Raw genomic sequence first — 27,686 nt, forward strand, 5'->3', positions numbered from 1 at the left:
TGAGATCTGTCCCATTTTGACAAGATCTCCTTCTGCAGGACTCTGGTGTAGAACTGGGCAAACAGTACAGCCCCAAAGGGGGCCACCATGAGCTCCAGGACTCGCAAAAGCAAGGCGACGACCACCTGTGGTTCCTCCGCAGTTTTACCACGGCTCTAAGAGTCTGCAGCTTGTCTGAAGGGGGAAAAACGCTCGCTTCCATGGAGTCTAGCAGGAAGCCTAGGTACTCCAAACACTGAGTCAGTACAATCACTGAGTTCTTTAGGTTCAACAGCCACCCAAATTCTCGCAGAGTCTGCATGGTGATCGCCACATCCTCCTCTAATTCTGAGGCGGAAGATGCTCTCAGGAGGAGATCGTCTAGATATCGCACGATCGCGACCCCACGCTGCCATAGCAACGCCAAACCCGGAGCCAAAACCTTGGTAAAGACTCGGGGGCTGATGCCAGACCAAAAGGGAGAGACACAAACTGGTAGTGGGCTTCCCCGTCTGCAAATCGCTGAAACTTCTGCTGTCACGGGCATATGGGTATGTGCCGGTACACATCCTGGAAGTCCAGAACGCCAGGGAGTACCCTTGATGGAGTGCAGCAACTACTGAGCAAACTGATTCCATTCTGAACGTCTGCACTTTAACAAATTGATAGAGGGCTTTTAGGTCCGAGATTGGACGTACCCCTTCCTTCTTGGGAACTACAAGCATATTTGAGTAGAATCCCTGGAAGCGTTACGATCCGGAACCAGTACAACCACCCTGCGACTCAGCAGGTCCCTTACTACCCCCAAGAGGGCCTCCCGGCGAGCCGGGATAGGGGTATGCTGGAGAGGAAGAATCCGTTTGGCAACCAAGAGAGAACTCTAACTTGTAGCCTAAGGAAATCAGATTGCAGGTCCAATGGTCGAAAACCGAGGGGACCACCGGGCTTCAAACTCCCGAAGGCGACCCCCCCACCCAAGACATGGGTGGGGACAACCTTCATGCGGTAGCACTTATACTCGCAGGTTTCTTCGGCTTGCGGTTCCAGGGACATTTTTGTCCGTCCGTGATCGTCCTTCGAGCTGGGGGCATTATACCGAAGCTCCAGGCAGACTGAAAATCCGTTAGTGAACGGAAAAAGGGGGCCCTTGCCTACGGCGTGGCTTCTTAGGCTTCCTGGCCTGTGGGAGTAGTGTACTCTACCACTGGTGGCATTTTTACTAATGCTACCCAAAGAGGCTCCAAAGAGCCGGTCGCCAAGGAGGGGAAGAGCCGTCAGGGCTTTTTTAGATGCCTGGTCACAGACCAGCATATTAGCCAATTCCGGCACCTCAGCAGCACAGCTCACACTGAAGCCCTAGATACAGAGGGAGGGTATCCAGGGCCACGTCACAACGTACTTAAGGCCTTGCACTAGTTGGTCTGCTAATTTCACGCAGACAGGAGAAGCCTGTTGCTAGCCCAATTCATGTGCAAAAGTTTTGCCCACTCAGTCAGTGTCTGTGACAAAAGTGCGAATGCCAGTACTGGTCGCCCAGCAGACCCCACAACCGTAACCAAGGAACGAGCCACTGCCTCGTCCTTTCTGACTGCGGGATCCTTAAATGCAGGAGTTTCCACTACCGGGATCACGGTTACTTATTTAACCTGGATACTGGAGATCTACGACCGGAGGAGCCGACCACTTGTGAATAGGCTTTCCTCAAAGGGGTAACGCACCGCCATGTGCCTGGGGACCAAAAAGGTCCGTTGCGTGCGACCCCACTCCCTGTAAGTGAACTTGCAAATAAGTTAGATACGGGAACACCATAGGTGAACATGCTGGCTTGCAGGACCCAAAAGGGAACGGTACATCAGCAGGGGGACCTGTTGGCTCCTGAAACTTCAGGGTATCACGCACAGCTGTGATAAGTGCTCCAAAAAGCGATTTGTCGCGCACGTTCCCAGACGGGGACTCATCCTCGCTGTCCCAACGGTCCTGGTCAGCGTCATCTGACAAGACAGAGCAGGGGTCACCAGCCTCAGCAGAGCCCGAGTCTGTGCCAGAGCTCTCCCCAGAGGACGGGGGGGGGGGGGAACATGGGCCACTTTATTGCACCCATCTTCCCACGCACCACCTGGCCGCTGAAGCCCAGACAGTCAGTCTGCTCTGCCCACACCTAAAATGGCCGCCAAACATCGCCATGAGGTAGAAATAAAAAAACTCCCTGCAAAGCCACAGCGCTGCACCATTCACAGCAGACCCTCACAGGCACCTTCCAGGGGACACCACACAGGACCCAGGACCACCGCTATCAGCCAGCCTCCCCATATCAGGTGAGAGCCCACGGAGCCCTTGTATAGTCGCAAACACACCGCTCAGCAGCCACATGGAGCATTCCCCCCGCAGGGGGGAGAGAGGGAAGATAGGGACGAGGGAGAGAGGAGAGGGAGGTGAGGGGACCCCTGAATCCACCTCCCAGGGAATGCCCAGCTGCTCAGTCCCTCCGAGGCAGGGAGAGCTGTACTTACCAGTCCTGCAGAGCTGGGAGACATTCCATGGCAGATCTACTCACTGAACAGTTACAGGGTAGCTGCTGGGCCGGCATACTGCAATCCAGACATCAGTAGCCCGGTCATATGTATTCCCCGGAGCATAAAAGCTCACCGACCACCTCTGGAGCTGAGGTATGTCATGGCCTGCCGAGCCGTAGCTGCGACCTGAACACGCTCGATGGCCGGACTGGGGAGACTACAAGGATAAGTGAACCAGCCTGTCACCCAGCCGGCTGTTGATAGAAGATCACAGGATCACTCCTCTTGCACAAAAAGCCAAGCTTCTGCATAAAAAACACGGACCTATGGGCCCTCAGGGTTCCTAGGTCTGTCTCCTTCACTAGGCAAAATAAAATTGATTACTGCAAGGCAGGGTGGAGGGTTGATACCTAGGGGACCGCCCCCTGGGCGGAACTGAAAGTTCTGAGTGTTGTTACAACTTTGCCTAGTGTCTCCTAAAGGGAAAGGTATACAACCCAATGGTCTAAGTGAGGAGCTGTGTCGGTCGGTGAATATAAGAGAAATAAATTTAACCAAATAAACTTTATAACGTATAAGAAGGCACACATAAAGACCAAACCAAATTGTATGATTGCTAAAAGAAATCATTTAAAATATACCTGATCATCTGCTATATGACTTCTCGCAAAGGAAGAATCCAGAAGTATGTGTAAAGCTTGCAGACAGGCTGTAACGTGTTCAACGGGTTCCTCGGGTCGTGGTGTACAAAAAAACTGGATGCTTATACCTAAAAGACACAAATATTTGTTTTGTTTTTGGGCCACTTGTGTAATCCACACTACTAAACAAATCTTGAACTCACCTGTAATTTACGTGCAAAGTACGGGCAGGTAAAAGCATTAATAGCACAACAGCATTACAAAAATATGAATTACCTACCTAATATAAGATGCATTCTATCTTTGTTAAGCTCCAATAGGGTCTTGGGGCTAGGTGGTGTTCCTGGTGGTTGGTTCATTGTAATGTTGGGGTTTCGCTTCTGGGATCCCAAAACTGTTGCTTCATCTGTGACTTCAAAGTTATTAAACCCTGCCGAATTCAACCAAAGTGCTACAGCATGCAGAATTGGAGCCCAAGAATTGCGGTAATGTAGTCTTGCTGTATCAATTGTTTCTGGGGTATAAAATGCTCCACCTATGCATGAAAAACATTATTTTTAACAAAAACAAAAAAACAAAGTTGGAAGTTTTCAGTCATTATATTCTAAAAGTGTACACATTACCAATTTCATAAGGAACTTTTATTTTTAGGGTAAATATCGGAGGAGTGTTCATTTGCAGCATCAATACTTTAGACACCCCATCTTTGGGAACAGGTTAGTATTAGGGTTCAGGAAAAACAAATGTTGTGCTTGCCGTACACTTTTTTCAGAGTCCATTGAGGAACACAGGGTTTTTGAACAACTGGATTATGCTGGTGCCTACAGGAGGCTTGGACAATACATACAAACTGTAGGACAGCTATATGGGGTATAACCCTCAATTTTATAAGTAGTACCAACGCAATAGCCATAAGCAAAGAGGGAAGGAACCCGAGTCCCTCGATGGGCTCCAAGAAAATAATTTTACTGGGACTACACATATTCCACTGGGAATAATGCCCAAGTCAGTTTTGCTTTGCCACTGGGGGATTCTACCTACATTGAAAAGTTCCCCTCTCCATTTCTTCTGCTCTACTGGCCAATAAGATTGTAAGAAATTTCTAAGGAAGGAAGAGGAGGCCTGGCTGCTCTGTGTGGTCATGTTATAGCGCTTACAAGCAGCCAAAAGTAAGTACATCTCTCCAACTGCTGTCCTCATTCCCCACACACAACCCTCTATCTCCCTACTGACAAAAGCTGCCAGCCAGGATGATGTATAGGAGTGCCCCCACCTCCCTGTTTACAGTGGTAATGAGAAACCGCCTAAAGGCTTCTCTACTGTTGCAGTCATCTCTTACTCAGCCTGGTTGCTCTCAGACTCTTGACAGATTTCACGGTATAATCCGTGCTCATAAACAAAGTACCCTACCCCTCTGCACGATCACCTAACACACAGCACCTGCATGCCCTCCCTTCTACCTACCAAAGCTGTGCACCCCCTTCAACACTGCATCTGTATTTTTTTCCACTTTCTCCCAACTCCCCCCCCCCCCCCCCCCCCCCAAGTCTTCTGGAAATGCACTTCCTCTCCTTTAAAACCCAATGCCACTGAGCAATATTCCCTTCCTGCAAATCACCATCACACCTGCATCCCCCTCCCCCATCCATCCATACACACACCCTTCTCCCATGCTCAACAGCCCATTAAATAAGTTCCAAACTCACAATAATCAAATGCTGCAAACTTACCATCAGGTGGAAGCTGGCTTGCAAACTCAGGTGGCAGGGTAAGGAGTGCATAATCCTTGAGCACAGCTGACCACAGTCGACTAAGTGTTGAAAGCTCTGACTCCACTAAAGATATCAGGCTGTCCGGGGGAAGTTCATCTGGGGAGTTGTAATCAAGGTCTTCATCATCACTATTTTTTATTGTTTTTTGGGGCTTACTTTCAGCTTCCTTTTTAATGGTCATTGCAACAACATACACCTGTTAGATAAGGTAAAAAAATAAGAAAAAAGCATCACTGTTTATTAAGATTAATAATATTCACAACACCAATGCTGGAACACTGCTGTAATAAACCATTTCATCAGCTCACAAGCTATAGACAGCAGCTCCATGTTTATTACTGATTTTTTTTGTTTTTGTTTTTATTGAACAATTTAAATTTTTAACATATTTCTGCAAGTTATAAGGCAATACTGGAGAAATGCATATAACAAAGAAACATGGCTTATATACATGTAACCACAACATGTCAATAACTTATACAGATAGACTATCAAATACGTGGAAAACCTTATGTGCAAGTTATTTGTGAGATTGCATGCTAGGAGGGATTATAATTTTACGAACCACCACTGCATGTGTCCTCGGACGCAAGCCACCTATCCCAAATTTTGTTGTACTTTCTGGATAACCTCCGTTAATGTATATGAACTTCTTGTACAGAAGTGTGTTATTTATATCTATTTTACAATCATTGAAGCTGGGGGGAATGGATCTCATCCACTGTTTGGCTATATTTTTTTTTAGCAGAAAATTTTTCATACAAGAATGTTTTAGTGAATTTGTTTATCTCAGAATCGGGGGAATATCCCCAGTAGGTATTGTTTGGGATCCAGGGTCAAAGGAGATCCCATGTCACCATGGAGGAAATCGACAATCTGCTTCCACAGACCCTGAAGAACAGGGAACACCCAAATTAAATGTAAAAAATGTGCCCGTCGCCTGGTCACACATTGTGCATGAGGTAGAAGACTGTTGCCTAAAGCTGGTGATTGTTAGGGGGGTAAGATATGCTCGTGCACCACGTACAACTGGGTCAACCTGTCAGAAAATTTGTGGGATACATTCTTGCATGAATCAAGTGCTTCACTCCACTCCTCATCCTCCAGAGGCACCCACCTCTCTTTTCTATCTTGGTTTGAGGCTGTAAGCTATCGTGGTAGATGATTGGGTTAGGAGCAACACGTAGAAATCAGAAATTTGTGGATTTACACCCTTAACTACTGCCCTGATGACACTGCGGGTAGACTGTGGTAAAGGTTGGGGAAACTGAGTTTGAGCTGCATGACGCACTTGGAAGAATCTAAAAAGCATGGCATTGGGCAGCAGGAACTCATTTTGGAGGCCCTCAACGTTTTTAAGTGTGCCATCGGAAATGATGTGGTACCAGGTAATATTTCCCATGTTCACTCCATATCTCTGTGTCAAGGATCGAGAGAAACTCTGGAAGTATTTTATTTAGGGGTCGTTACCATTTTAGTGGCAATGTCCCATATGCGCCTATATTGGTACAAGAGGGACCCACAGTCTCTTTTGGAGTTATTCCCACTATGACCCACTGCGATTGCAGTAAGTGGATCCGTGGTTGGTTGCGCCCACTGTGGACAGAGAAGCGTGAGGAATCTGAGTCTGTCAGTTTTCTCTTTATGGTATAGCTGAGACAGTTCTGATGCGAGGTAATAGAGATTCAAGTGGGGGGGGGGGGGGTTGGGAGTTCCACCCAGGTCAGTAGGGTTCTAGAGGACTCTCCAGGCCAGCTTGTGTCTGCTGGTACCCAAAAAATGTCTTGCGCATGGCCTCCATTGATTAAAAAAAGTACTACAAGGGTAAGTATACGGGTGTGTGCCAAAGCATGTACAATACTTTAGGTAGTAGTATCATTTTAATGATATTAATGCGGCCCCAAACACCGAGCGGCAGTCTCGCCCCACACCTGAGTTTTAGACTTGATGAGAGGGGAAAGGGGCTCTATGTTCAGGGATATACCGTATTTATCGGCGTATAACACGCGCCGGCGTATAACATGCACCCCAAGTTTAGGAGGGAATTTTAAGGAAAAAAACTTACATTTAAATGCCCATCAATGCAGCCTTGTCCCAGTTCCACCTGCAGCCTTGTCCCAGTTACACCTGCAGAATTAAAAAATGGCGCAGCCGAGATACAGGATGTCCGGATGTCCTGTGTACCTCGGCGGCGCTCGATAGTTCTCGGCTTTCGGCTGTTCTCGGAGGGTTTCGGCCATTCTTGGCAGCTCACGCGCGACTGCGAGCGCCACCGAGAATGGCCGAAAGCAGCCGAAAGCCTTTCAAGAACGGCCGAAAGACTCAGAGAACGGCCGGAGAGGCTCAGAATTGGCGGGGGATCGGCGTAGAACATGCACCCATGATTTTCCCCTGATTTTTAGGGGGAAAAAGTGCGTGTTATACGACGATAAATACGGTATAGTCAGCCAGTGTTCTATTCACCAATACTCCAAGATATTTGATAGTGTTTACTCGCTGGAGTGGCAACTGCTCCTGTAACTTGGGAGAGGGGAAACTATCTATGGGAAATATTTGGGATTTCTTTCAATTAATTTTAAGGCCGAAGAACTGACCAAAGTGTTCGATCGTGTGTAATGCCTTGCCTGAAGAGATGTGGGTTTATTACTGTTTTTAAACATTTTCCCTTGTTGCTTTTAAATAAATGTATATCTTGTAATACCACGCAGGACCACGAGAAACTACCAGACGAAGAGTGGGTGAGGGTAAATACAGTGAGCAAGTGTATTCAACTCTGTTATTAATGCCCTGACTTCTGCTTAAAACTAATGCTGGGCTTTGGGGGCCTGTGTCCAGGTCCTACAAGGGGACTCTAGAAAAAAGGAGACTTATGGGATGGGTTAAATAATCATCAAATTTTACCGTCATCATAAATCAGCAGTTCTTTCTTTCCTACCTCCTTTTGTTTTTCCACCAGGTTTCATATAGCTCCCATTAATGGACCATTACGTGTTTGAAAGTTTAGAGGGGGTGGATACAACTTCAACAATATACCCCCTTCGCTTTGTCCCTCCTTCTCTGAGAGATGTGGCCGAGCTTCCTGCACGGGCACACATCCAAGCAGCAAACTAGAGGGAGCATGTTAGTCACATGGCAATATGACATCACACAGAAAACAGGTGCTTGGCAAGATAGTAAAATAGTCTAATTCAGTGCTGGGACAGAAATGGCATAAGCAAGCTTGGATCTGTGGGGTGTTGGGGAGGCCACCCCCCCCTCCCTCTTCCGTCTGCGTATTTTGCGGCTGCTGAGCTACTTCTCCCATCCCGACACAACACACAAATCCAAATTCCAGCAGAGAGCCTGCATGTGCATAGTGTGTTTACAGACACAACCTCGATCTTTACAGTGTATAGCTGCCTGCTATGCTGCAGCTTTGACCTTTAAGTTCTCAGATCAGAACAGCTGTGCTGCTTAGGAGGCAGTTATACATTGTATAGAACAAGGCTGTGTCTAATGTAAACACACAGTAAATACTCATACACAGCACTTTCAGTGAATTCTCTTAAAGTGATAGTAAAGTCAGCAATGCACAAATCCATTAACAGGAATGTTTTTATTTTTTAACCCTAGAGGTCTCTTCCGTCACACATGTCCCCCCTGCCTGACAGGGGGTAATGTGATCTGAACCGCACTTGCGCAGATCAGACCACATTTACGGCAAGCTCTGCCATGTACTTGTGTGGGAGTGATGTCACATCAGCCCAGGCCAATCAAGCGGACAAAGATGCGAAAACCCAGAAGGAAGACTGATTCTCTTCCCTCCTCTCCAGCAGATATTTTAAGTAACCGGTGGTTCCATAGTACTAATCCTGTCCAGAAGGCTAAATGAGTTTCTATTGCTTTCCACAAAAGCTTGCCCATTGATTTAATTGACTAAATTGCAGATTCCCAGGGACGGTACATCTTTATCAAGTTTTCCCTTTGGGGAACTAAATTTACAGTGGTAAATATATACCTGCCAAACACCAAAGTGAAATAGCGATGGGATATCTGGAAATATTGTTTGGTTTCATGGAAGGGAGACTCATTATGGGTAGTGATTTTAATCTGCCAAATGGACCCGCAGTTGGATACCTCTTCATCAAGAACTGCAGTTCCATTATCTAGGTTAAAGATGTTGAAGCGTATTTTATATGACCACCGTTTAATAGACGCCTGGAGGATATTGCACCCTAAATCAAGAGATTATACAGATTTTGCTTCGGTCCATAAATTCTATAGTTGAATTGACTATTTTTTTTTATGGACCATAATGGTCTAGACTGGTCACCAATAAGTGATATATTGGTCAGACCATGCACCTCTTTTGACACTTAAAATCCCTTTGGTCGCACTTAGAGAATGGACGTGGCATCTGAACAACGCACTACTGATAAATCCAGAACGTTCTACTTATATCACGCAAAGTCAGAAACTATTTCAAATTTCCTGGCTGATCTTGCCTTACCGCACTTCCTATTCAATGGGAGGCCTTGAAAGCAGCATTAAAAAGGGACCTTTTTTCAACTAGGTGCCCGATTAAAAAAGAAGCAATTACATTGGCTGTCCAAAATCTTAGAACCTTAGAAATTGAACATAAGTGCTCAAATACAACCATAACACTATTGGAGGTTGCCTCCGCTCGGATGTGTTTGTGCAATTTATATGAATCCCGTTCATATGTGGGCAAACTAGCACTATATCAGTAGAAATTTAGTGATAAATGTGGGAAGTCGCTGGCTCATTCCTTAAATCCACAACAGACTCCTACTTTTATTCCACAGCTTCAGGGACAAAAACTGAGAAATTATATCTTCACCCTGCCCAAGTATGAAAACATTTAGTGATTTCTATCAGTCTCTCTACCATATATCCCCGCACCAATCTCTAAGCTCATCTGCCACTAAGGAGCATAACCTGGTTTCTTACATAGCAGATACTCCATTACCTACTTTGGATGAAGATACGATAGAAAAACTAGAAACTCCAGTTACTGAGGAAGAGGTTGCTAAGGCTATCGCCAACACTCCGGTGGGTTAAATTCCAGGCCCGATGGCTTTACGCCTATATTTTATAAGCATTTTGCACCCCTTCTTGCTCCTTTTCTGAACTCAGGTATTCAATTCCATAGTGAATGGGTCTACTTTTCCCTACACAAACGATGGAAGCACATATTTCACTTATCCTGAAACCAGGAAAAGATCTTTCTCTATGTGCAAACTACAGACCCATATCTTTAAATGGTGTCGACATAAAAATTTTTACTAAGATCTTGAATAGTCATCTACAACCATTATTGCCTCAACTAATACATCTGGACCAGGTTAGATTTGTCAGCAGTTGAGACGCTAGAGATAACACGCCTAAGGCCCTCCTACTGGCGGATTATGCCCATACTCAAGATAGTCCTTTATGTTTCCTAACGGTTAATGCTGAAAAGGCGTTTAACTGAGTTAGTTGGGAGTTCTCACGATCCTCTCTCCAACAGATTGGCATAGGTCCCTATATGATAGCGTGGATTATGCCCTTATATCTATCACCATCAGCTAGAATTAGGATGAATTGATCTTTGTGTCCTGCTTTCCCTATTTTCAACAGACACGTCAGGGATGTCTCTTGTCGCTGCTGTTGTATGTTATTATAATGGAACATCTGGCAAATGCACTGCGGCAAAACCCAAATATCATGGGCATTCAGGTAGGCCCTATATATGCAAAATTGGCTCTTTTTGCAGATGATTTGCTTCTATTTATAACAAAACCCCTTACTTATTTTCCTTATATACTTTAAGAATTTCAGAGATTTGGTGAAGTCAGTAATTTTAAAGTCAACTATAGTAAATCAGAACTTCTCAATATATCTTTATCACAAACAAACATGAAGCGAATATCAAAGAACTTTTCTTTTAAGACCTGCTCAGTGTCAGTTCGATATCTAGGAATTAGTATACCAGCTTCGCACAATCATACTCCTTAAATTTTCTCCAGATGCTTCACAAAATTTAAATGGCTTTGACATCTAATGCATTTAAGAGACTTTCATGGTTTGGTAGAATTAACACCCTTAAGATGGATATACTTCCTCACATTTTTAATTTGTTTCAAACAGTTCCAATCCATCTTCTGGTCCTCGTACTTGCGTAAAAAAATTCACCGGCTATTTTCCAAGTTTATATGGAACTCAGCCCGGCCTAGAATTAGCTTTGGGACATTATCCCTTCTGAAAAATCGAGGTGGGGTAGGAGTGCCAGATGTCTTTATCATAAAGCAACCATATTAACACATATTATTGATTGGTTTCACCACTCCCCATCTAAGCTATGGGCACAATTGGAAGGTCACATAAATGCTTTAGATCTCTGTGCCTCGTCATGGAATTCATCTATTCTACGAAAGGGCCTCTCAATTCCAGCAGATCTTACTAGGCAAACACTACACATGTGGGATCGCATGATCTATAGAATAGCAAAACAATTGAGCCCCATAACCCCCTTCTTTGGAACACCCCTTTTTTTTTACCAACCTTTCATTCAACTGTGTTTGGCCCCTGGTATAAACAGGAACACAGAAGAATTGTTCAGGTCCTTCAGTTGGATCCATTATTAATGGTATTCTCTTCATCTACAATGCTTCTTAATTTAACGCAGTGGCTACAGAGGCATCAAGCTTTGTCTTATATACAATCTATTCCACCAAAACGAGACATTTATGCCAAACCAACTGCCTTTGAATTGTTGTTGCAAGAGGAGCCACCATCACATTTGGTCTCTGAACTATACTATATTCTTTTGATATCAATCCATCCAGATCTTCCCCCATATACACGGAAATGGGAAAAAGACCTCCAACAAGAAAATGGATATAAATTGGGGACTAGATGGTATAGGTGCCCCTCTACCCTCCACCAATTTAACCAGGATATATCTGATATTTGTTGGCCTTGCCATGAATCAAAGGGAAATATGACCCACATCTGGTGGGACTGTCCCCCCGGAGAGAAAGTTTTGGAAACACTTTCAAGTCGTTCCGTGACATTGAAAAGCAATGACGGTACCCCCCCTACCCCCCCCGGGAAATGGGCAATTGAATTGGACTATATTAGAGATCTAGAAAGTCTGTTGGCACAGGAAATGGGAAGAAAATAAGTTTTCTCATACTTGGTCCATTTGGTCTAAGTTTTGACATGCGTCTGAGTTTCTAAATTGGGTTAAAGGGAAATCCTACCACTGTTTAGTTATGTTGGAGCGAGTATAATTGTTTTTGTTTTCATAAATAAGTCCCCCCCCCTCTTTTCTTTTTCCTTCTTGGAACGTTGAATTGTCTTTTACTATAATCACATCTGATCTGTTTCATAAGTTAATATGGAGCACCTTTTTTTACTTTAGATAGGGATTAAAGGAAGGTATACATTGTACTCTGAAAGTATATGTAGATGTTTCCATGTATACACCTGTTTTGTATAGGGTAAATTCTTGTAATACTGATATATAAACTAATAAAATTATATTGAAACAAGGAAGACTAGGTGAAGATGGAAGCACTGGGGACCGGGGACAGCCTTGACAGCGCATGGCTAGAGGGCTCTGTTTGTAGGAAAGTCTTCCATAATGTACATTAAACCTGCAGGGGTGCCATTTCTTTAATTGTCCTATCCAGACTTTACTACCGCTTTAACTTGCAGTCACTGAACTACTGCTGGCTTCTGTGTATTCAAGATCAAGGGAGCCTGAAGAGGAGGGAGATAGGAGAACTTAGGCCCCTTTCACACGGGATCCGTAATGATCCACCTGCTCAGCGGGGATCGCTTCATTTATCCCCACTGAGTTGGCGGATGACAGGGCAGTGCCGGAACACTGTGCAGGGACTGCCCTGTCAGATCTCCGCTCTCCTCTATGGGGGATCGGATAAACACGGACCGTCTGTCCGTGTTCATCTGATCCGCTCTGCAGACGGATAGAAAAATAGGATTTTCCTTTGTCTTCAGAATCGGACTATAGCGGAGACGGACAATATCGGGTGTCTGCGGATGTTCCACCGCAGACACCCGCTATCCCATAGGGATGCATGTATGTCCGTATTTCATCTGCAAACGGATAGGTGAAATACGGACATTTGGTCCACATGTGTGAAAGGGGCCTAAGGGAGAGGAACAGAGTGTGCTGTGCGAACTCACGGGAGGCAGTAGAAAGCCGACATCAAACAGAGGAGGGGAAATAGGGTGGATCCAGACCAGATTGTCGGCATGACACTCCAGAGAAGACTGTAGTCCCTCCCACAGGTAATTAACTATATTTTAAACAAAAAGGGTACAGTTCTCAGATGGCTGGATTTTTATGTATTAGCATAGAATAGTTGTAAGCTAAGAAAAAGGAAAACCTATACTTCTCCTTTAAACCCTACACAGGGGAAAAATGTTAGAGGGGTTTTCCTAATGCGTGCAGAGCCAGCTAAAACTATTTTGTGATCATTTGTTTTGTGATTCTGTATATTGGTGTGCGGTCCTGGAAACCATTTGTGGCTATATGGTTGGGCTTGACGTGTTCTTATCAGTGACCCAGCAACAGTGTTTGAACCAGCTGGTATATCTGACAGGAGCGTATGAGTGTTGCTGCTTTTCATTTGGTTCAAGTCCTATAACTTACCTACATTTAGCAAACAAAAGTTGCAGCAGCAGGCTGAAGGTTCCACTGGTGGGAAAAGATTAGTGATTGCAATGCCCTAATTTCTACTCATAGTCTGCCCAGCAAATTATCTGTAACCTTTTAATCGCCAATATATTACCATATGTGAAGTACTACTCAGCATTTTCATTACAAAATTTTAAAGTATAAAATAAATATTTTTGATCTTTTTGTAATTATTTTGTTAGTTTACATACAATTAACTTCTTGGTCAGTACAAGCAATCCACTGAGTCTGCAACAATCTCGCCTATCCATTATAAATCAAGTTTTTAAGTTGAAATCACTATGGGTCATATCTACCATTCCTTACTTCCGTAACATTTCTAGACAATTATTATGTCAGTCCATGATGAACAAACTTTTTTTTGAACTTGACAGAACAGTTCAATCTCATGGGTTTGTGTCAAGTTGATGGTATCAGTCTAGCTTCTCTTTGTAAGTGGGGTTGACTGGTTTAAAACAGAATAAATTACTTGGAATAAAATAGTAGCAATTGTGTTAAGAGCTTTTTGTAATGTTCCCTGGATAAGGTAATGTTTAATCTAAGTAACATACATTTTTGATGCAGCACAAAGATTCATTTTATATAACTGTGGTGAATATTTCTCTGAACTGGAAAATGGTTTTGGTAGCGTTTTTTTTTTCAATAGTTCAGATCCTAGACCTACTACTTTGAAGAGAGCTTACACCTGTGGTATGTAGCAATTTAAAATATCTGAAATGCATTCTGGTATCTTCCGGTATGGATAGGAGATAAAGCTGCTGTAAGTTGCTGCAAAAGGCAATGTATGGCAACCAATTTGATAATCAAATGGCTTGTCACCTCCCATTTATTCAATGTTGCTTTCTAATGCCACAAACTGATATTGCGTGTAAAAGAAACTGCTGATGGGGGTCAGAAAATGAAGATGTGAAGGTAGGCATCCTGGAGTTCCACTGACACCCTGATGTCCTCTTGATGAAGTGAAAGAATCACTGCATGGACTTCATTATTAATTTTAGTTTTTCAGGAACTTGTTGAAAACCTTGAGGTCCAGAATGGGCTGAATGGTCCCTGAGGTTCAGAATAGAACCACGAAGAGTTAGGAATAGAAGTTATGATAACTCTCCCCTACAGGCATAAGTGCAATTACATCTTCAGAAAGCAGTCTTTCCACAGCTGCAATTAAAATCACACTTTTTTGTGGATCTGAAGTCACCCTTTAGTGCATAAAGTGTGGGAAGGAGTGGGGGTTGGGTAGGAAAACTCCAGCTTGTAGTCTCCTGAATAAAACACGGAGAACCCAGCCGTCCAAGAGAAGTTCCACTGACCAATACTTGGCCAATAGGATCCATCTCATTTGGATGGATATACAGTGGGGAAAATAATTATTTGATCACCTGTAGATTTTGTAAGTAAGAAATGAAGGGTCTATCATTTTTATCATAGGTGTATTTTAAATGATAGACATAATATCTACCAAAAACCCAGACAAGACACATGTGTTATAATGTTATAAATTAAGTTGCAGTTCAGTGAGTAAAATAAGTATTTGATCCCCAAGCAAAAAATGACACATCTCCGGAGGGATTTTGGTCCGCTCTTCTTTACAGATCTTCTCTAAATCCTTAAATCCTAAATCCCAAGCACTCCTTGCCCCCTGACATGCCACATTTGGTATGCAATTCTTTTTTTTTGGGGGGGGGGGGGGGGGGGTGTACCCCTTCTTTCATGGGACTTCCTATCTTTGACCACCTAGACAACTCCTCCTCTCGCCCTACAGTTACCATGACGGCACCGAGGAGAGGAGGGGGGGAGGAGCTAGCCTCCAGGCGGCCACATCGCTGGACCATGGGGCAGGTAATTGTCGGTTTATTAAAAGCCAGCAGCTACGCTTTTTTTAGCTGCTGACTTTTAATAAAACTAAAAAAAAAAAAAACGGTGGAACTCCGCTTTAAGGTTTCTTAGCTGACGCTTGGCAACTTGAAGTTTCAGCTACCTCCATAAATTTTGTGTAGGATTAAAGTATAACTAAAGGCAGTTTCTGACAGAGTGGAGAGCGATAAGAAACCTTTGTGTCAGATTTTACTGTTGTCTGTGTCCCCGTTAGGGAGATTTACCCTCTCTGTGTGTCCTGTTTACCATTATCATTGAAAGTAAAAGAAAATCCCAAATTAGTAATAGAGGGGAAATCTTTCAATACTGGCTCTGGTGACCTGGGGGTCCCCAAGGAATTCCCCTAATTTGCAGGGATTTCTTCTCACATCTAGTTTGGCTATGGGACAGGAAATTAAGGGAAATCTGAACAATGGGACACAGATAGAGAAAACAGATCTGACAGTGGTTATAACACTTCTTTCCTCGATCCAAAATGAAAAATAAATAAATAAAGGTTTGCCTATAGTTTTACTTTAAAGGTCTGGAGATTGTATAACTCCATGACCTGAATGTGCTTCTTGAGCCACTTATTTTGTTGCCTTGGCTGTATGTTTTGGGTCATTGTTATGCTGGAAGACCCATCCATGATCCATCTTCAGTGTTCTGGCTGAGGGAAGGTTCTCATCCAAGATTTTACAATACATGGCCCTGTCCATTGGCCCCTCAATGTGGTAAGGTCGGTCTGTACTTTTAGCAAAGAAACAGCCCCAAAGCATAAGGTTTCCACCTCCATGCTTAAATGTAGGGATGGTGTTCTTAGGGTCATAGTCAGCATTTTTCTTCCTCCAAACAAGGCGAATCAAGTTAATGCTAAAAGAGCTCAAATTTGATCTCATCTGACAACAGCACTTTCTCCAAATCCTTTTCTGAATCATGTAGATGTTCAATGGCAAATTTTAGATAGGTCTGTACATGTGCCTTCTTGAGGGGGACCTTGCGGGGGCTGCAGGATTTCAATCCATGGCGGCGTATTGTGTTGCCAATGGTTTGCATGGTGACTGTGGTTAGTTCCAACTGCCTTGAGATAATTCACAAGCTTTTCCTGTGTAGTTCTGGGCTGATCCCTCACTTTTCTCATGATCATCCTTACCAGATGAGGTGAAATCTTGCACGGAGCTCCACACCGTGTGCGATTAGACAGTTCTTTGGTCTTACCCATGATGGTGAGGTTTGAATGGAAGAAAGATTCTGTGGACAGGTGTCTTTTATACACGAGTTATCTTTAGGAGCACCTTCTTAAATTGACAGGACCAATCTGTATACCACATGAGCACATACTGTAGCCAGTCTGCGGGAGTCAGAATTATTGTTGATTGGTAGGGGCATCAAATGATTTTACTCACTAAACTGTAACTCAATTTATAAACATATGTTTTTTTTCTGGATTTTTGGTTGATATCCTGTCTCTATCATTTAAAATACACCTATGAAAACATTTACAGACTCTTCATTTCTTTGTAAGTGGGCAAACTTCCAAAATCTGCAGGGAATCAAATTATTATTTTCAACACTATAGTGCCTACCCATGAAGGATTCCTTATGGAGTTTTCCAAAGTATCCACATAGAAACTCAAACCTCTCGGGAAGTATTCTAGGAGCTGCCAAATAGCAGGATCCTCTGAATCTAATTCTCTGGAACAGAGGATGCTCTTTGCCCTGACTTTAGGGGGAATCACACTGTTGCACTGCGTTATGGGCGCAGTGCAGGTGTATGCACAGTTTAAAAAGTCTTGCTTGCCTTATCTTTGGTGCATTTTTGGAAAATGCGTCAAAAAACACATGAACTAATAAAATCAAAATGCATGTAAACCATGAATACACCTGCACTGTGACCAAAACGCAGCACACCAGTGAGAACCTGGCCTACAGAGCTGCTTGTTTTAGATACCTCACCTTAGAGGGTCTCTTACCTCTTATCCGTCTTTAAAGAGAAGAACCTCATCCTCTAGCACCCTCAGGGTCTTATTTTAGTATGAAATAGCTGGGTCAACAGCTCAAGAAAACCATTTCTAGTAGAATTTTTCCTTGTTGGGAGTGAAATGCTTCTGTAGCAAGAAAACTCAACATCTGTAGTGAGGGTGCATGGAAAAGGGCTTTGGAATTTTAGATGGCTGCTAGGACCAAAAACCAGTGACTTACTTTTACTTATTAAAAGACTTCAGGAGGAAGAGGATTCCAGTAATGTCAGCTTAAAGTTAATGTGCACTACATACACTAGGAAAGCTCACCGTGGTCTACTGTGACCAGCATAGGACCCCGATATTCCTCCAGGGAATCTACACACAGAATTCTATATCCTCTACAGCTTCCATTTTGGGGAATTTTGTCCAACACCTCATCCTCCATCAAAAGAGATGAAGAAAAGAAAGGCGCCAATGTTTGCTTCCCAGGCGTTTCAAGCCAGTGAAAATCCCTGACAGCTTATCACGCAGTCCAGATATTGCTGCAGAAAATTATTCCTTTGAAACAAGAGGACTGTGCCCCTCAAACGGCGGAAATACCAGATAAAAAGGAGGGGATTCGGAAGCTAGGAGTCAGTAAAGGCCAATTCTCCCTAATGAAGAGCTTTGGGAGCCGAACCCATCGCCCTTCCCCTAACCTTTCTGCTGTGAAAGGCTATTGTATGATTTGCTAAGGGTTAAGATGCCTGTGAAACAGGATGGAAGCAGCCACACAGCTGAGACTAGTGTTTAACATCTATGCGGCAGTTACCCAAAGAATCAAAACAAGTGTCCCAATACTTAAGAAGATTGCTGGGCAGGGCTGGAGGTAGAAAGCACTGACTCAGTCTGACTTCCTGAGTGGCGCGATTCGTTCTCCCCACACAGAGTATGTTCAGGTAGTTCAAATACGGGTGTGAGACACCCAGTACCAAAGAAAATAGTGACCACGCATGTGCAGAAACTCACAATGTCGTCATTGCAAGCCAGACTGCCTCTTGAAGCATTGCCACCACTACGGTCACCACAAAATAGACTGCCTAGAAAGTCCCAACACACTAGGAAACACTGTCAGGGAGCCAAATTGCTCCAGGGATACACAGGCATTCACCAGTCCAGCTGCAGGGCCAGTAGGCCCAGTTTTTCTCCCTCATGGAAGGCTTGCCTTGCAGGGCCTTCAGGGGCTCAAATGCCCTCCAGGGGAATCACTGGCCTGGACCTGTAGAGCACCATGCAAGCGCAGTCACCAGGTACACTGTACACTGGAGATCTCAGTCCACAGTATAAAGCGTCAATTGTCAGATGTTATAAGCTTTTCCGATTCTGGGTACAGGCTCTCTAGGCCTACTGGCCATAGCGACCAATCTGGATAAGGCCCACCTCTTCCCCATCAGGAATGTAAGGAAAAGGCCATAGTCAATGGGAACCAAGCCAAGCAAAGCAAAAGATCTTCAGAGAGACACAGGGAAAAACATTAATTCCCTAGGGACACTGGGAGGGCTTATGTGGGATTCCTTTTTTGGCTAGTGTCCATTCACTTGAATGTGTCAGGATGACAAAAGTTATCATGCATATGAACCCCTCTGTATTCTGTGATATACAATTAAGAAATCATTTTTTTCCCCTTGATTTTAGATAAACTTTAACCTGAAATTGCATGACCTCTGTGGAACTGGCATTACAGGAGTAAGCATACATCCAGATAATTAATTCTCTTAAATAGCAATCATGTAATCTCTAGTCTTATTTAAGGCTTTTCTGATAAGCCCCAGATCAGACTTGTAGATGCAATAGGCACTGAAGAGAAGTTATAGCTGCCAATATGGCTGTCACTTGTTGAATAGCTGCATTGTTTTGATCCATAGCTTGTGTTCCCTTGGTATATTTTTGAGTTTTGAAAATATGTTTTCAGAATTGTGAGGTTTGGGTAACAGCCTCAATTGAGTGTAAAAATTCTACATGCTATAGTTAAGCTTAGTGATAAAGGCGGCATTTCAGACTCTCTTACTTTAATTGGTTCAACTATAATTGCCTGTGGGCTGATTTGTATGCTTTGCAAGTTGTCAAGGTTTCAGGGGTCTTAGGACTCCAACCAAGTTATCATGGGTGTTGTGTTTTTAAGTCCGAGTACCTGCTCACCTACATTCCTGCAAGTACTACCCAGGCTGTTCACAGGGCGCATTTCCAGGCTATTGACTAGTGTTTAGTGTCCCAGGTGTAGTGTATATCAGCCCAGTCCCCAGGAGTCAGGGTTAAATTAAGGCAAAATGGCACCATGGTCAGTCAATCCACCTCTACTGGCTAGATAAGCTGGGTCAGGATGAATTGCTGCAAGACTGACCACTGGGACTCCTTGCCATATGGTCTCTCAACATGCCAGCATAGCCTTGCATTCCCCAACAAATATCTATGAAGAAAACTACCAGGGAATGGAAATAACAAACAGCTGGTTAAATCACATACATACCTACCTCTGCCCAAGCTTTTAATACAGCCAGTTTCTCCATAGTAATGGCACTTTCCCGGTAAAGCTGACTTGAAGATCCCTTTCCTGCTTGCACCTTGTCTAGTGAGGAGACAAGGAGGTTGTGCACCCTGCGAAGATCATTCAGATCACTCACGACTCGGCTCCCTATCCAGGCACTACACACCTAAAAATACACAAATGTCATTAAAATTTTCTTGGAAATTTTATTTTAAATATTTAGAGCTTAAACATTTATACCTGGCAAGCTTTTGCTGTGATGTCTGAGGGTGTATCCTGTGAAAATGCCGGCCGTAGTGCAGCTCCAACCTGGAAATTACATTTATGGTTAGTTTTCCGAAGAAGTTAAGTATCAATGAAAAAGCTAAAAAAAAAACTGTAACAAAATCTTAAAAAAAAAAAAAAAAAACCTACTTCAAAAAAATAACCATTGAGAACCATTTTGAAAAAGAATGACTGACAAATGTTGACAATAAAATGCTGTTGCTTTAATTTATCTCTGCTGCAACAGAAACTACAAATGCAGTATAGCAAATGTCAGAAAGTGGCAGGTCCTACCTTTAACAGCACCACCCAACTCTCCAATCCCCAAAGGAAGCCCTGTGAAAAAGCAAACTGCCAGCTATGGGGCACACATGGCTACCGTGCCCTCCTACAATGGAGCTTGGCGACATCTCAGCAGTCTGTGACAGCTTATCAATCCTGCATTAGTTCTATATTTTTAAGGATCTTTTCCCCTTTGTCGTCACCTAGTGATGTAGACAGTATTACACTTTATCTCTTAAGGTGTTTCCACTCTGGATGAAAGAGCAACGGACACACTGTTGGACAGCATCATTCTCAATCTCAGGGGAGGAGTGTTAGATGCACGTGCAGATTTAGAAGGCAAAGCTCCCCCCCATTATGGAGAGAGAAAGGGAGGGTTATAAACCCTGTCAGTTTTTTTGCCTTCTATGTCCCATTGGGGAAATTTCCCTTCACTCCCTGTCCCATAGCCTAAACAGAAAGTGAGAGGAAATCCCTGAAAAAATTAAAGTGAATTCCTTGGTATACCCCCCGGTCACCAGAACTAGTGTCCCCATTGGACGATTTCCCCTCTATTACTGTTCTGGGGACACCCAAAATGATTTGATTAAATTAATAAAAGTTGATTTTAGTTACCCCTGTCATGTTGGTCTCAACCTTTTAACTGCCATTTTTGATGGACAGCTTGGTCAGGTAAAGAAGTTTGAAAAAGAACAGACATTCTGGCTTGATCAATGAGTAAAAATAAAGGAAAAAAAAAAAAACTAAAATAAGAAAATGCAGCCACCATACACAGTATCTAAGGATTTTGAATTTATCCACTTTAGGCACTGGCATTGAGGGAAAGAGAACCTGCCTAGTCCTATGCAAATATAAGCTTTCAGAAAGTCAGCATCTGTATAGTGTTGGCAGATGAGGAAAAGGCAATATTATACACACACACACACACACACATATTTGTTTGTCCATATCTCACTCAGAGCAGGTTTAGTAATTGATGAGCAAAACCCTTTTAACCACTTCAATACAGGTAGCTTTCAGCGCTGTTGCCGTTTAAATTGCGTGGTCATGCTACGCTGTACCCAAACAACATTTCTATTCTTTTTCTTCCCACAAATAGAGCTTTCTTTTGGTGGTATTTGATCACCTCCGCTGTTTATATTTTTTGCTAAACAAATAAAAAAAATCTTTTGAAAAAAAAAGATTTTTCTTTGTTTCGGTTATAAAATTTTGTAAATAGTTATCTACTTCACTGATGGGCACTGATGAGGCTGCACTGCTGGGCACTGATGAGCACGAATGAGGTGGCACAGATATGTGGCACTGAAATGCAGCACTGATGGGCACACATAGGTGGCACAGATGGGTACTTATGGGTGGCACTGATGGATACTTATAGATGGCACTGACTGGCATTACTGATTAGGTGGCACTGGTAGGTATCGCTGGTGGTCATCAGTGGTGGCCATCCCTGGTGGCATCCGAGGGAGGGCTGCGCTGATAAACAATCAGTGCAGACCCCCCTGTCAACATGGGAGCAGCCGATCGGCTCTCCTCGACTCGCGTCTGTCAGACTCGAGCGCGCAAAAGCTGATAAATGGCTCTGTTTACATCGTGATCAGCCATGATTGGACACGGCTGATCACATGGTAAAGAGTCTCCGTCAGACTCTTTACCTAGTTTGGAGTTGTGGTGTGTCAGACCGACACGCCGCAACAACGATCACTGCGATTCATGCCCCCAGGGCACGCAGCAGCTTGTTATCCTTACCATGTCATATGACGACCGGTCAGGATATCGCAAACACTTTGGCATCATCATTTTGCTATATGGCGGGCAGCAAGGGGTTAAACAACAAGGGTATGGAAATACAAGTCAATGCTCTAAACCAGTGTTTCTCCAGTCCTCAAGGCGCCCCAATAGGTCATGTTTTCAGGTTTTCCATTCATTTGCATAGGTTATTTGATCAGTTTAACTGCCTTAGTAATTACCACAGCCGTTTCATCTGAGTGAAATCCCGAAAACATGACCTGTTGGGGTGCCTTGAGGAGTAAAGTTGAGAAACACTGCACTAAACTATGGTACAGTTGTGCCCTAAATTGTGTGATAAAATAAAATGCTGCACTCTAATGCTCCCAAAACATCTGCCAACAGGCTGTGTGAAGGATATTTCGCTAAGCACATTTTCCTTACATTAGCTTGATACTGTTCTAGAATTACATGTCCAGGAAATTCAGGCTCAGGAACAGAGGCAAATTTTTTGATGATATCCTCCAAGGCCTGTAAACCAGCCATACGAAGTTGGTTGCTGTGATCAGTAGCAGCCATGAAAGCCATCCGAATAAGGTCAGAGAGGTGCAAAACCAAAAGGTCATCTGTAAAACAAATAAATGCCAAAATTAGAGTATTAGCCAGATTCCAGAACTGCAGGACATGTGTGAAATCATATTCTATTAGAAGAATTTGTTCAAATTCAGCATTATATACCAGGCTCTAAAAAATACACAGAAAAAAAAAGAAAAAGATTTTTGCACTCCTAAAGCGGTAGTAAACTCCGCTTTTTATCTTGTACCTACAGGTAGGCCTATAATAAGGCCTACCTGTAGGTAAAGTAAATATCTGCACAGTTTTGAAGATATTTACGTGTGTAGCAGCTGGCTCTCAATGGGTGACATGCCATCCATTGAGAGACCTCTGGCACGTCCATGACTTCTGTATTTGAGTTGCTGCAGCATTGTGACTCAGGCATTCAAACGGTCGGAGCCCACAAACCTAGAAGGAAGATCGGATGAAGATGGATTCCCTGTTAGCGGTGACAGCACGCCGCTGGAGAGATTACGGTTTTAGGGAAGTCTGTCATTCTGTGCTAGAACTTGAGGATCAGTTTACACACATCGCAGGTGCAGTGCAGTGTTGCTTAGGTAGATTTCCACCTCTTTAAGGTTGCCTACCCCTGAGATAAAGGGTGACCACTAAGTCTTTGGGCCTGGAAAGCACTCTGTGGCTAACCTGTTGCCAGAATGGTGTTTGGAAAGCTGCTTATGTGGAACCCAGTGCCCGAAGGTCACTCCCAGGCTAGTTCTGCAAAATCCAGTTCAGTAAGGACCAGACACGGTACTCCAAAAGCAAGGCTTGGGACAGTCTGTCACCGATAGCCCTTATCAAAAAAAAAAAAGAAGAGGTTCATGTTTTAACAGCAAAGCTGAAAAAAGTTCATTAGAAAAAAAAAGTGAAGTATGTTGGTAGTAGGAATGGGTTATTCTGGGCTGGCCTCTAGTCTGTTTGCCAGTGTCCTATTTTCCTGGTGGCAGGGATTATCGCAAATACAAGTGGTTATAAATGCAGATAAAAATCTGATAAAAAGCCTTCTGCGTGCAGCAGCCCCCCTAATACTTAATCTTAATCCAGTGATGTTGCACGAGAGCCTCGGCCGTCCGGGACTCTCCCTCCTCATTGGCTGAGACAGCAGCGAAGCGTCATTGGCTCCCGCTGCTGTCAAAGTCAGAAAGCCAATGAGGAGAGAGGAGAGAGGAGGGCGGGGCTGTGGCTCTCTGGCTGAATGGACACACGGAGCTGTGGCTCGCCTTGGGTGCTCCCATAGCAAGCTGCTTGCTGTGGAGGCATGCAACAGGAGGGAGGGGCTAGGAGTGCCAAAGAGGGACCCGAGAAGAAGAGGATCTGGGCTCCTCGGTGCAAAATTCACTGCACAGAGCAGGTAAGTATAACATGTTTTTTTTTTTTTTTTTTTAAACAAAACAAAGAGATTTTAGTATTACTTTAGGGTTTCTACCCATTTTACAGATCCTAAGTAAGATTCTTCCAAGGACACACTTGGCACTGGGCATCTGTGGGGGAGCAAAATCTCAGAACTTTCAGCCAATATGCCAGGTAAAGAAGAAACATTCAGATCTACTACCCAATATTTCTAGCACATGCAGTGTTAATTTCCTTGTTTTGCTACTCATAGATATTTAAGCAATCGATTGTTTACAAGAGAAATAAATGCAGAACTCATGGAGCACCCATGGTTTGTGGACTATTGTTTAACCATAGCTGTTCATGCTCTCCCAGAGGAAAAGCCTGTCAGGAAAAGAAACTGCATGGAAACCAGCAGTAGCTCAAACACTGCATGCAATATGTAGGTCAGTGCTACACGATTTAAAACCCAACAAATACAGAAGAGTGTACCAACATATTCAGCTGCACCCTTTCAGATTTCCAAGGTTCACCGGGCAGACTAGGAAGAAACGCTTGCCAAGTGCCCCCTTTTCATATCCAGGTAAAATGGTCCCCAAGAGTGCTCTGCTGTGGTAGTCACTTGCTGTTTTAATCTCCTCATGAGACACATTTTAACCTAAGTCACAAGTGCAATTTTGTTGTGTCTATCAATTACCTGCTAACCATACCTGAATTTTGCTTTAAAATTGCCACATTATGAGGCTTAGCCCTGGTTCACACCAGTGAGGCTTTAAAATCGTGCTACTTCATTGTGATTTCAAAGCTGCAGATCAGTGGGATTTGGACCTCTAATTTCATTGTGGCTTGCGACTTCATTTAACAGAAGTCTATGCAAGTTGCAATGAAACCCCAAAAAAGTAGCGCAGGAACCTTTTTCAAAGTCCCTGCGACTTGAGTCGCAACAAATGGTTTCACTGCCGGGAACAGGGTGTGACTTGTCATGTGATTTTAAACTGTCAAATCGCATGACAAATCACACCAGTGTGAACCAAGGTTTACGCTACTCCGAATAGCACATCAATCAGGATCCTGCTAAAATATACTTCAGTCATTTTAAAGTCAATGAATAATCAATAGTGTGAAAAAAGAAAATCGCTGAATCTGACCCACAGGCCAAACTTTAAATAGCCCCCAAAACAGAAATCTAGCCCAGGCACCACTGCTACAGTAGGGAACAGCCTAGTCTTCTCCTTTACTAAGAAGTACTTTATTTTTCTGTGGACTTTAGGAAGTAAATGAGGTGGCATAGTAAAGGGAAGGTAAGAGGAAGAACTAGAGGTTGCCTGCTACAGTATATTCAGTGATCCTACTAATTCTTCCAGAACAGAAAAAGTACAAGTTCACTTTAACCCCAGATCCTAAGGATGACTGTGATGGTCATGTTATACATTATTTTTTTTTCATATTTTTAAAATAATTTATTCTGGCCACTGAAGCGAATTATCGTGTTTAGACACTTGTACATGCAGAAAGTGTATTTTCTGCCAAAACACCGCTGCTCCTGGCTGGCAGTGTGGTTTTTTTTTCCTGCCTCCAAAAGTCTATGTGTTCATGGACCAACATGGAGGGGCGTTTAGAGGCAGAAAAAAAGCCCCTAAAAGCAGTAATTTTAACTCTCAGTGTACATGAGGCTAAAATAGATTTTTACTGGTACCCTAAGCAAAAAAATAATATTTAACCCTTGCAGTGTGGGAAGAGCCCACTGCAAGATTATTATTTTTTTCATATTCCTGGAGCTTTAACTTACAATGGTTAGGAAAACCTTCAATATAAGAAAGCAACATCTCAAAGAGAGCATCATCCGTTTGTAAGGCTCTGTATAAAGCACATATGGCAGGCTTCATGAATTAAGAATAAAGAAAAATTACTTGAAAGTCTTACTTTTGGTACTTTTCAGTTTTAGTGTGCGAGCTGCAGCTAAATCAAAGTGCGCTTTGTCAGCGTTTTCACACAGCAATATTATTCTGCAAAGGCAGTCTGCAGCAAAGACACGTGTAGCCCAGCGGGGTGCCACAAACGGTTTTGATTTATCGTCCTCTCCAAGAGTAGTAAACATGGTATCGTCATCCATTTCATCTTTCTTTTCAGACGATTCATCCCTTCCTCCAGCCATCACAGCAGTTGTTCCTACATCTACAATGATAAAAGTAGTACGGGCTTTTTAATGAGCAGCATGCAAAACATTTTTCTATATTTTGCTTAAATATGAAAAATTAGCTCAGGTCATGGAAGGAGTATTGTACTAAAAAAACAAAAAACAAAAACATAATAAATTATCAGGATAATCAATACAAACAGAGGTAATGGTGTTTAAATGTTTTCTGTATTTTGTAAATTGACAGGGAGTAGATCCATATATGAAATACTGCCTGTTTCTAGGACCTTCACTCTCCTTATAAGGATAAATAATGACAGCAAAAGCACAAAAGTCCTCTAAGGCCTCCTCTGTTCACAAAGGATTTTCTCTAATAGCTGGATCCCTCAAAGACCATGCTTATTTGCAGAGAAGAAGCTGACAGCAATTAGCTTCACTGCAGCCTACTCTGATCAGCTGCGCCCTCCTTTAAAATAGAAGATCGACGCACTGATTTACATAGAACATGCCAAGTATTTTAAAGTATTTCAAGCATCTTCCTTGACAGAATGGCTTGGAAAGCCCCAAATCTCTAAACAATAAAACTGCAAAACAAGCCATTGTGTTAAGAGCAAAGAGTAAATAAATTCACAGACATTTTTAAACACCATGGGCTTACTTCTGAAAGTATCTGAGACAAGATCTTTCTATATTTACAAAAGAAATACATACACAAAATATTGTATGTCCTCTTCAACATCATAATTTTAATATATGCAGACATTTTCATGCCATAAGCAGATTTTTTTATTTTTTTTAATTCGCGCAGACCTTTATAAATAAATTTCTTTGATTTACACCATAAACATGTAGATAGAAAACGAATAATAAAAAACAGATGGATATCAATTTAGAAACATACCACTAGTGGCCGCCAAGACATCTTTGCATAGTTGCAACCAATGGGATAATTTGTTCACAGCCAAGGAAGAAAGCATGTGACCCAAAGTGTCATGAATGTCTGAGCAAAGTTTTCTATCAGTTTCTCGGTCCAGCATGCCAAACAGAACTCCTTCCAGACCCGTGTCGGTTATATTTATGTCTGAAAACAGAAAAAGAAAAATTATCAATGCTGATTGACATTAAAGCTTGCATATAATCTTTTGGTCTGTTAACAGCAACTATCAGCTTAGACGCTTCAAATAAAAAAAAAAATGTTAAAAAATAAATACTGTATAATCATTGTACACTCTTTATTATAGTCTGGAATAAAACAGATTTATGCCTCGTACACAAGATCGGACAATCCGACAACAAAACCGTGGATTTTTGTTCGAAGGATGAAATTGCATACACACGGTCACACAAATGTTGGCCAACAATTATTAACGTAATGAT

At 43.0% G+C, this 27,686-nt stretch overlaps 1 protein-coding gene across 3 annotated transcripts in view; it reads right to left on the reverse strand.

The window, feature by feature from the left end:
* HEATR5B (HEAT repeat containing 5B) overlaps positions 1 to 27,686 on the reverse strand; it is a 139,137-nt gene that overhangs the window by 25,808 nt on the left and 85,643 nt on the right. For all 3 annotated transcript variants that reach the window (XM_077486447.1, XM_077486445.1, XM_077486446.1), the window contains exons 23-30: positions 27,211 to 27,390; positions 26,096 to 26,347; positions 22,670 to 22,851; positions 20,192 to 20,260; positions 19,938 to 20,117; positions 4,864 to 5,101; positions 3,414 to 3,668; positions 3,134 to 3,261 (exon numbers count right to left, since the gene is read on the reverse strand). In XM_077486447.1, coding sequence (XP_077342573.1) covers positions 3,134 to 3,261; positions 3,414 to 3,668; positions 4,864 to 5,101; positions 19,938 to 20,117; positions 20,192 to 20,260; positions 22,670 to 22,851; positions 26,096 to 26,347; positions 27,211 to 27,390 — 1,484 coding nt within the window. The remainder of the gene's footprint in view (positions 1 to 3,133; positions 3,262 to 3,413; positions 3,669 to 4,863; positions 5,102 to 19,937; positions 20,118 to 20,191; positions 20,261 to 22,669; positions 22,852 to 26,095; positions 26,348 to 27,210; positions 27,391 to 27,686) is intronic.

Source organism: Lithobates pipiens, unplaced genomic scaffold (assembly GCF_037356315.1).
Source record: "Lithobates pipiens isolate NorthernLeopardFrog02 unplaced genomic scaffold, aLitPip1_a1.2 Scaffold_18, whole genome shotgun sequence".
NCBI classification, from domain to species: Eukaryota; Metazoa; Chordata; class Amphibia; order Anura; family Ranidae; genus Lithobates; species Lithobates pipiens.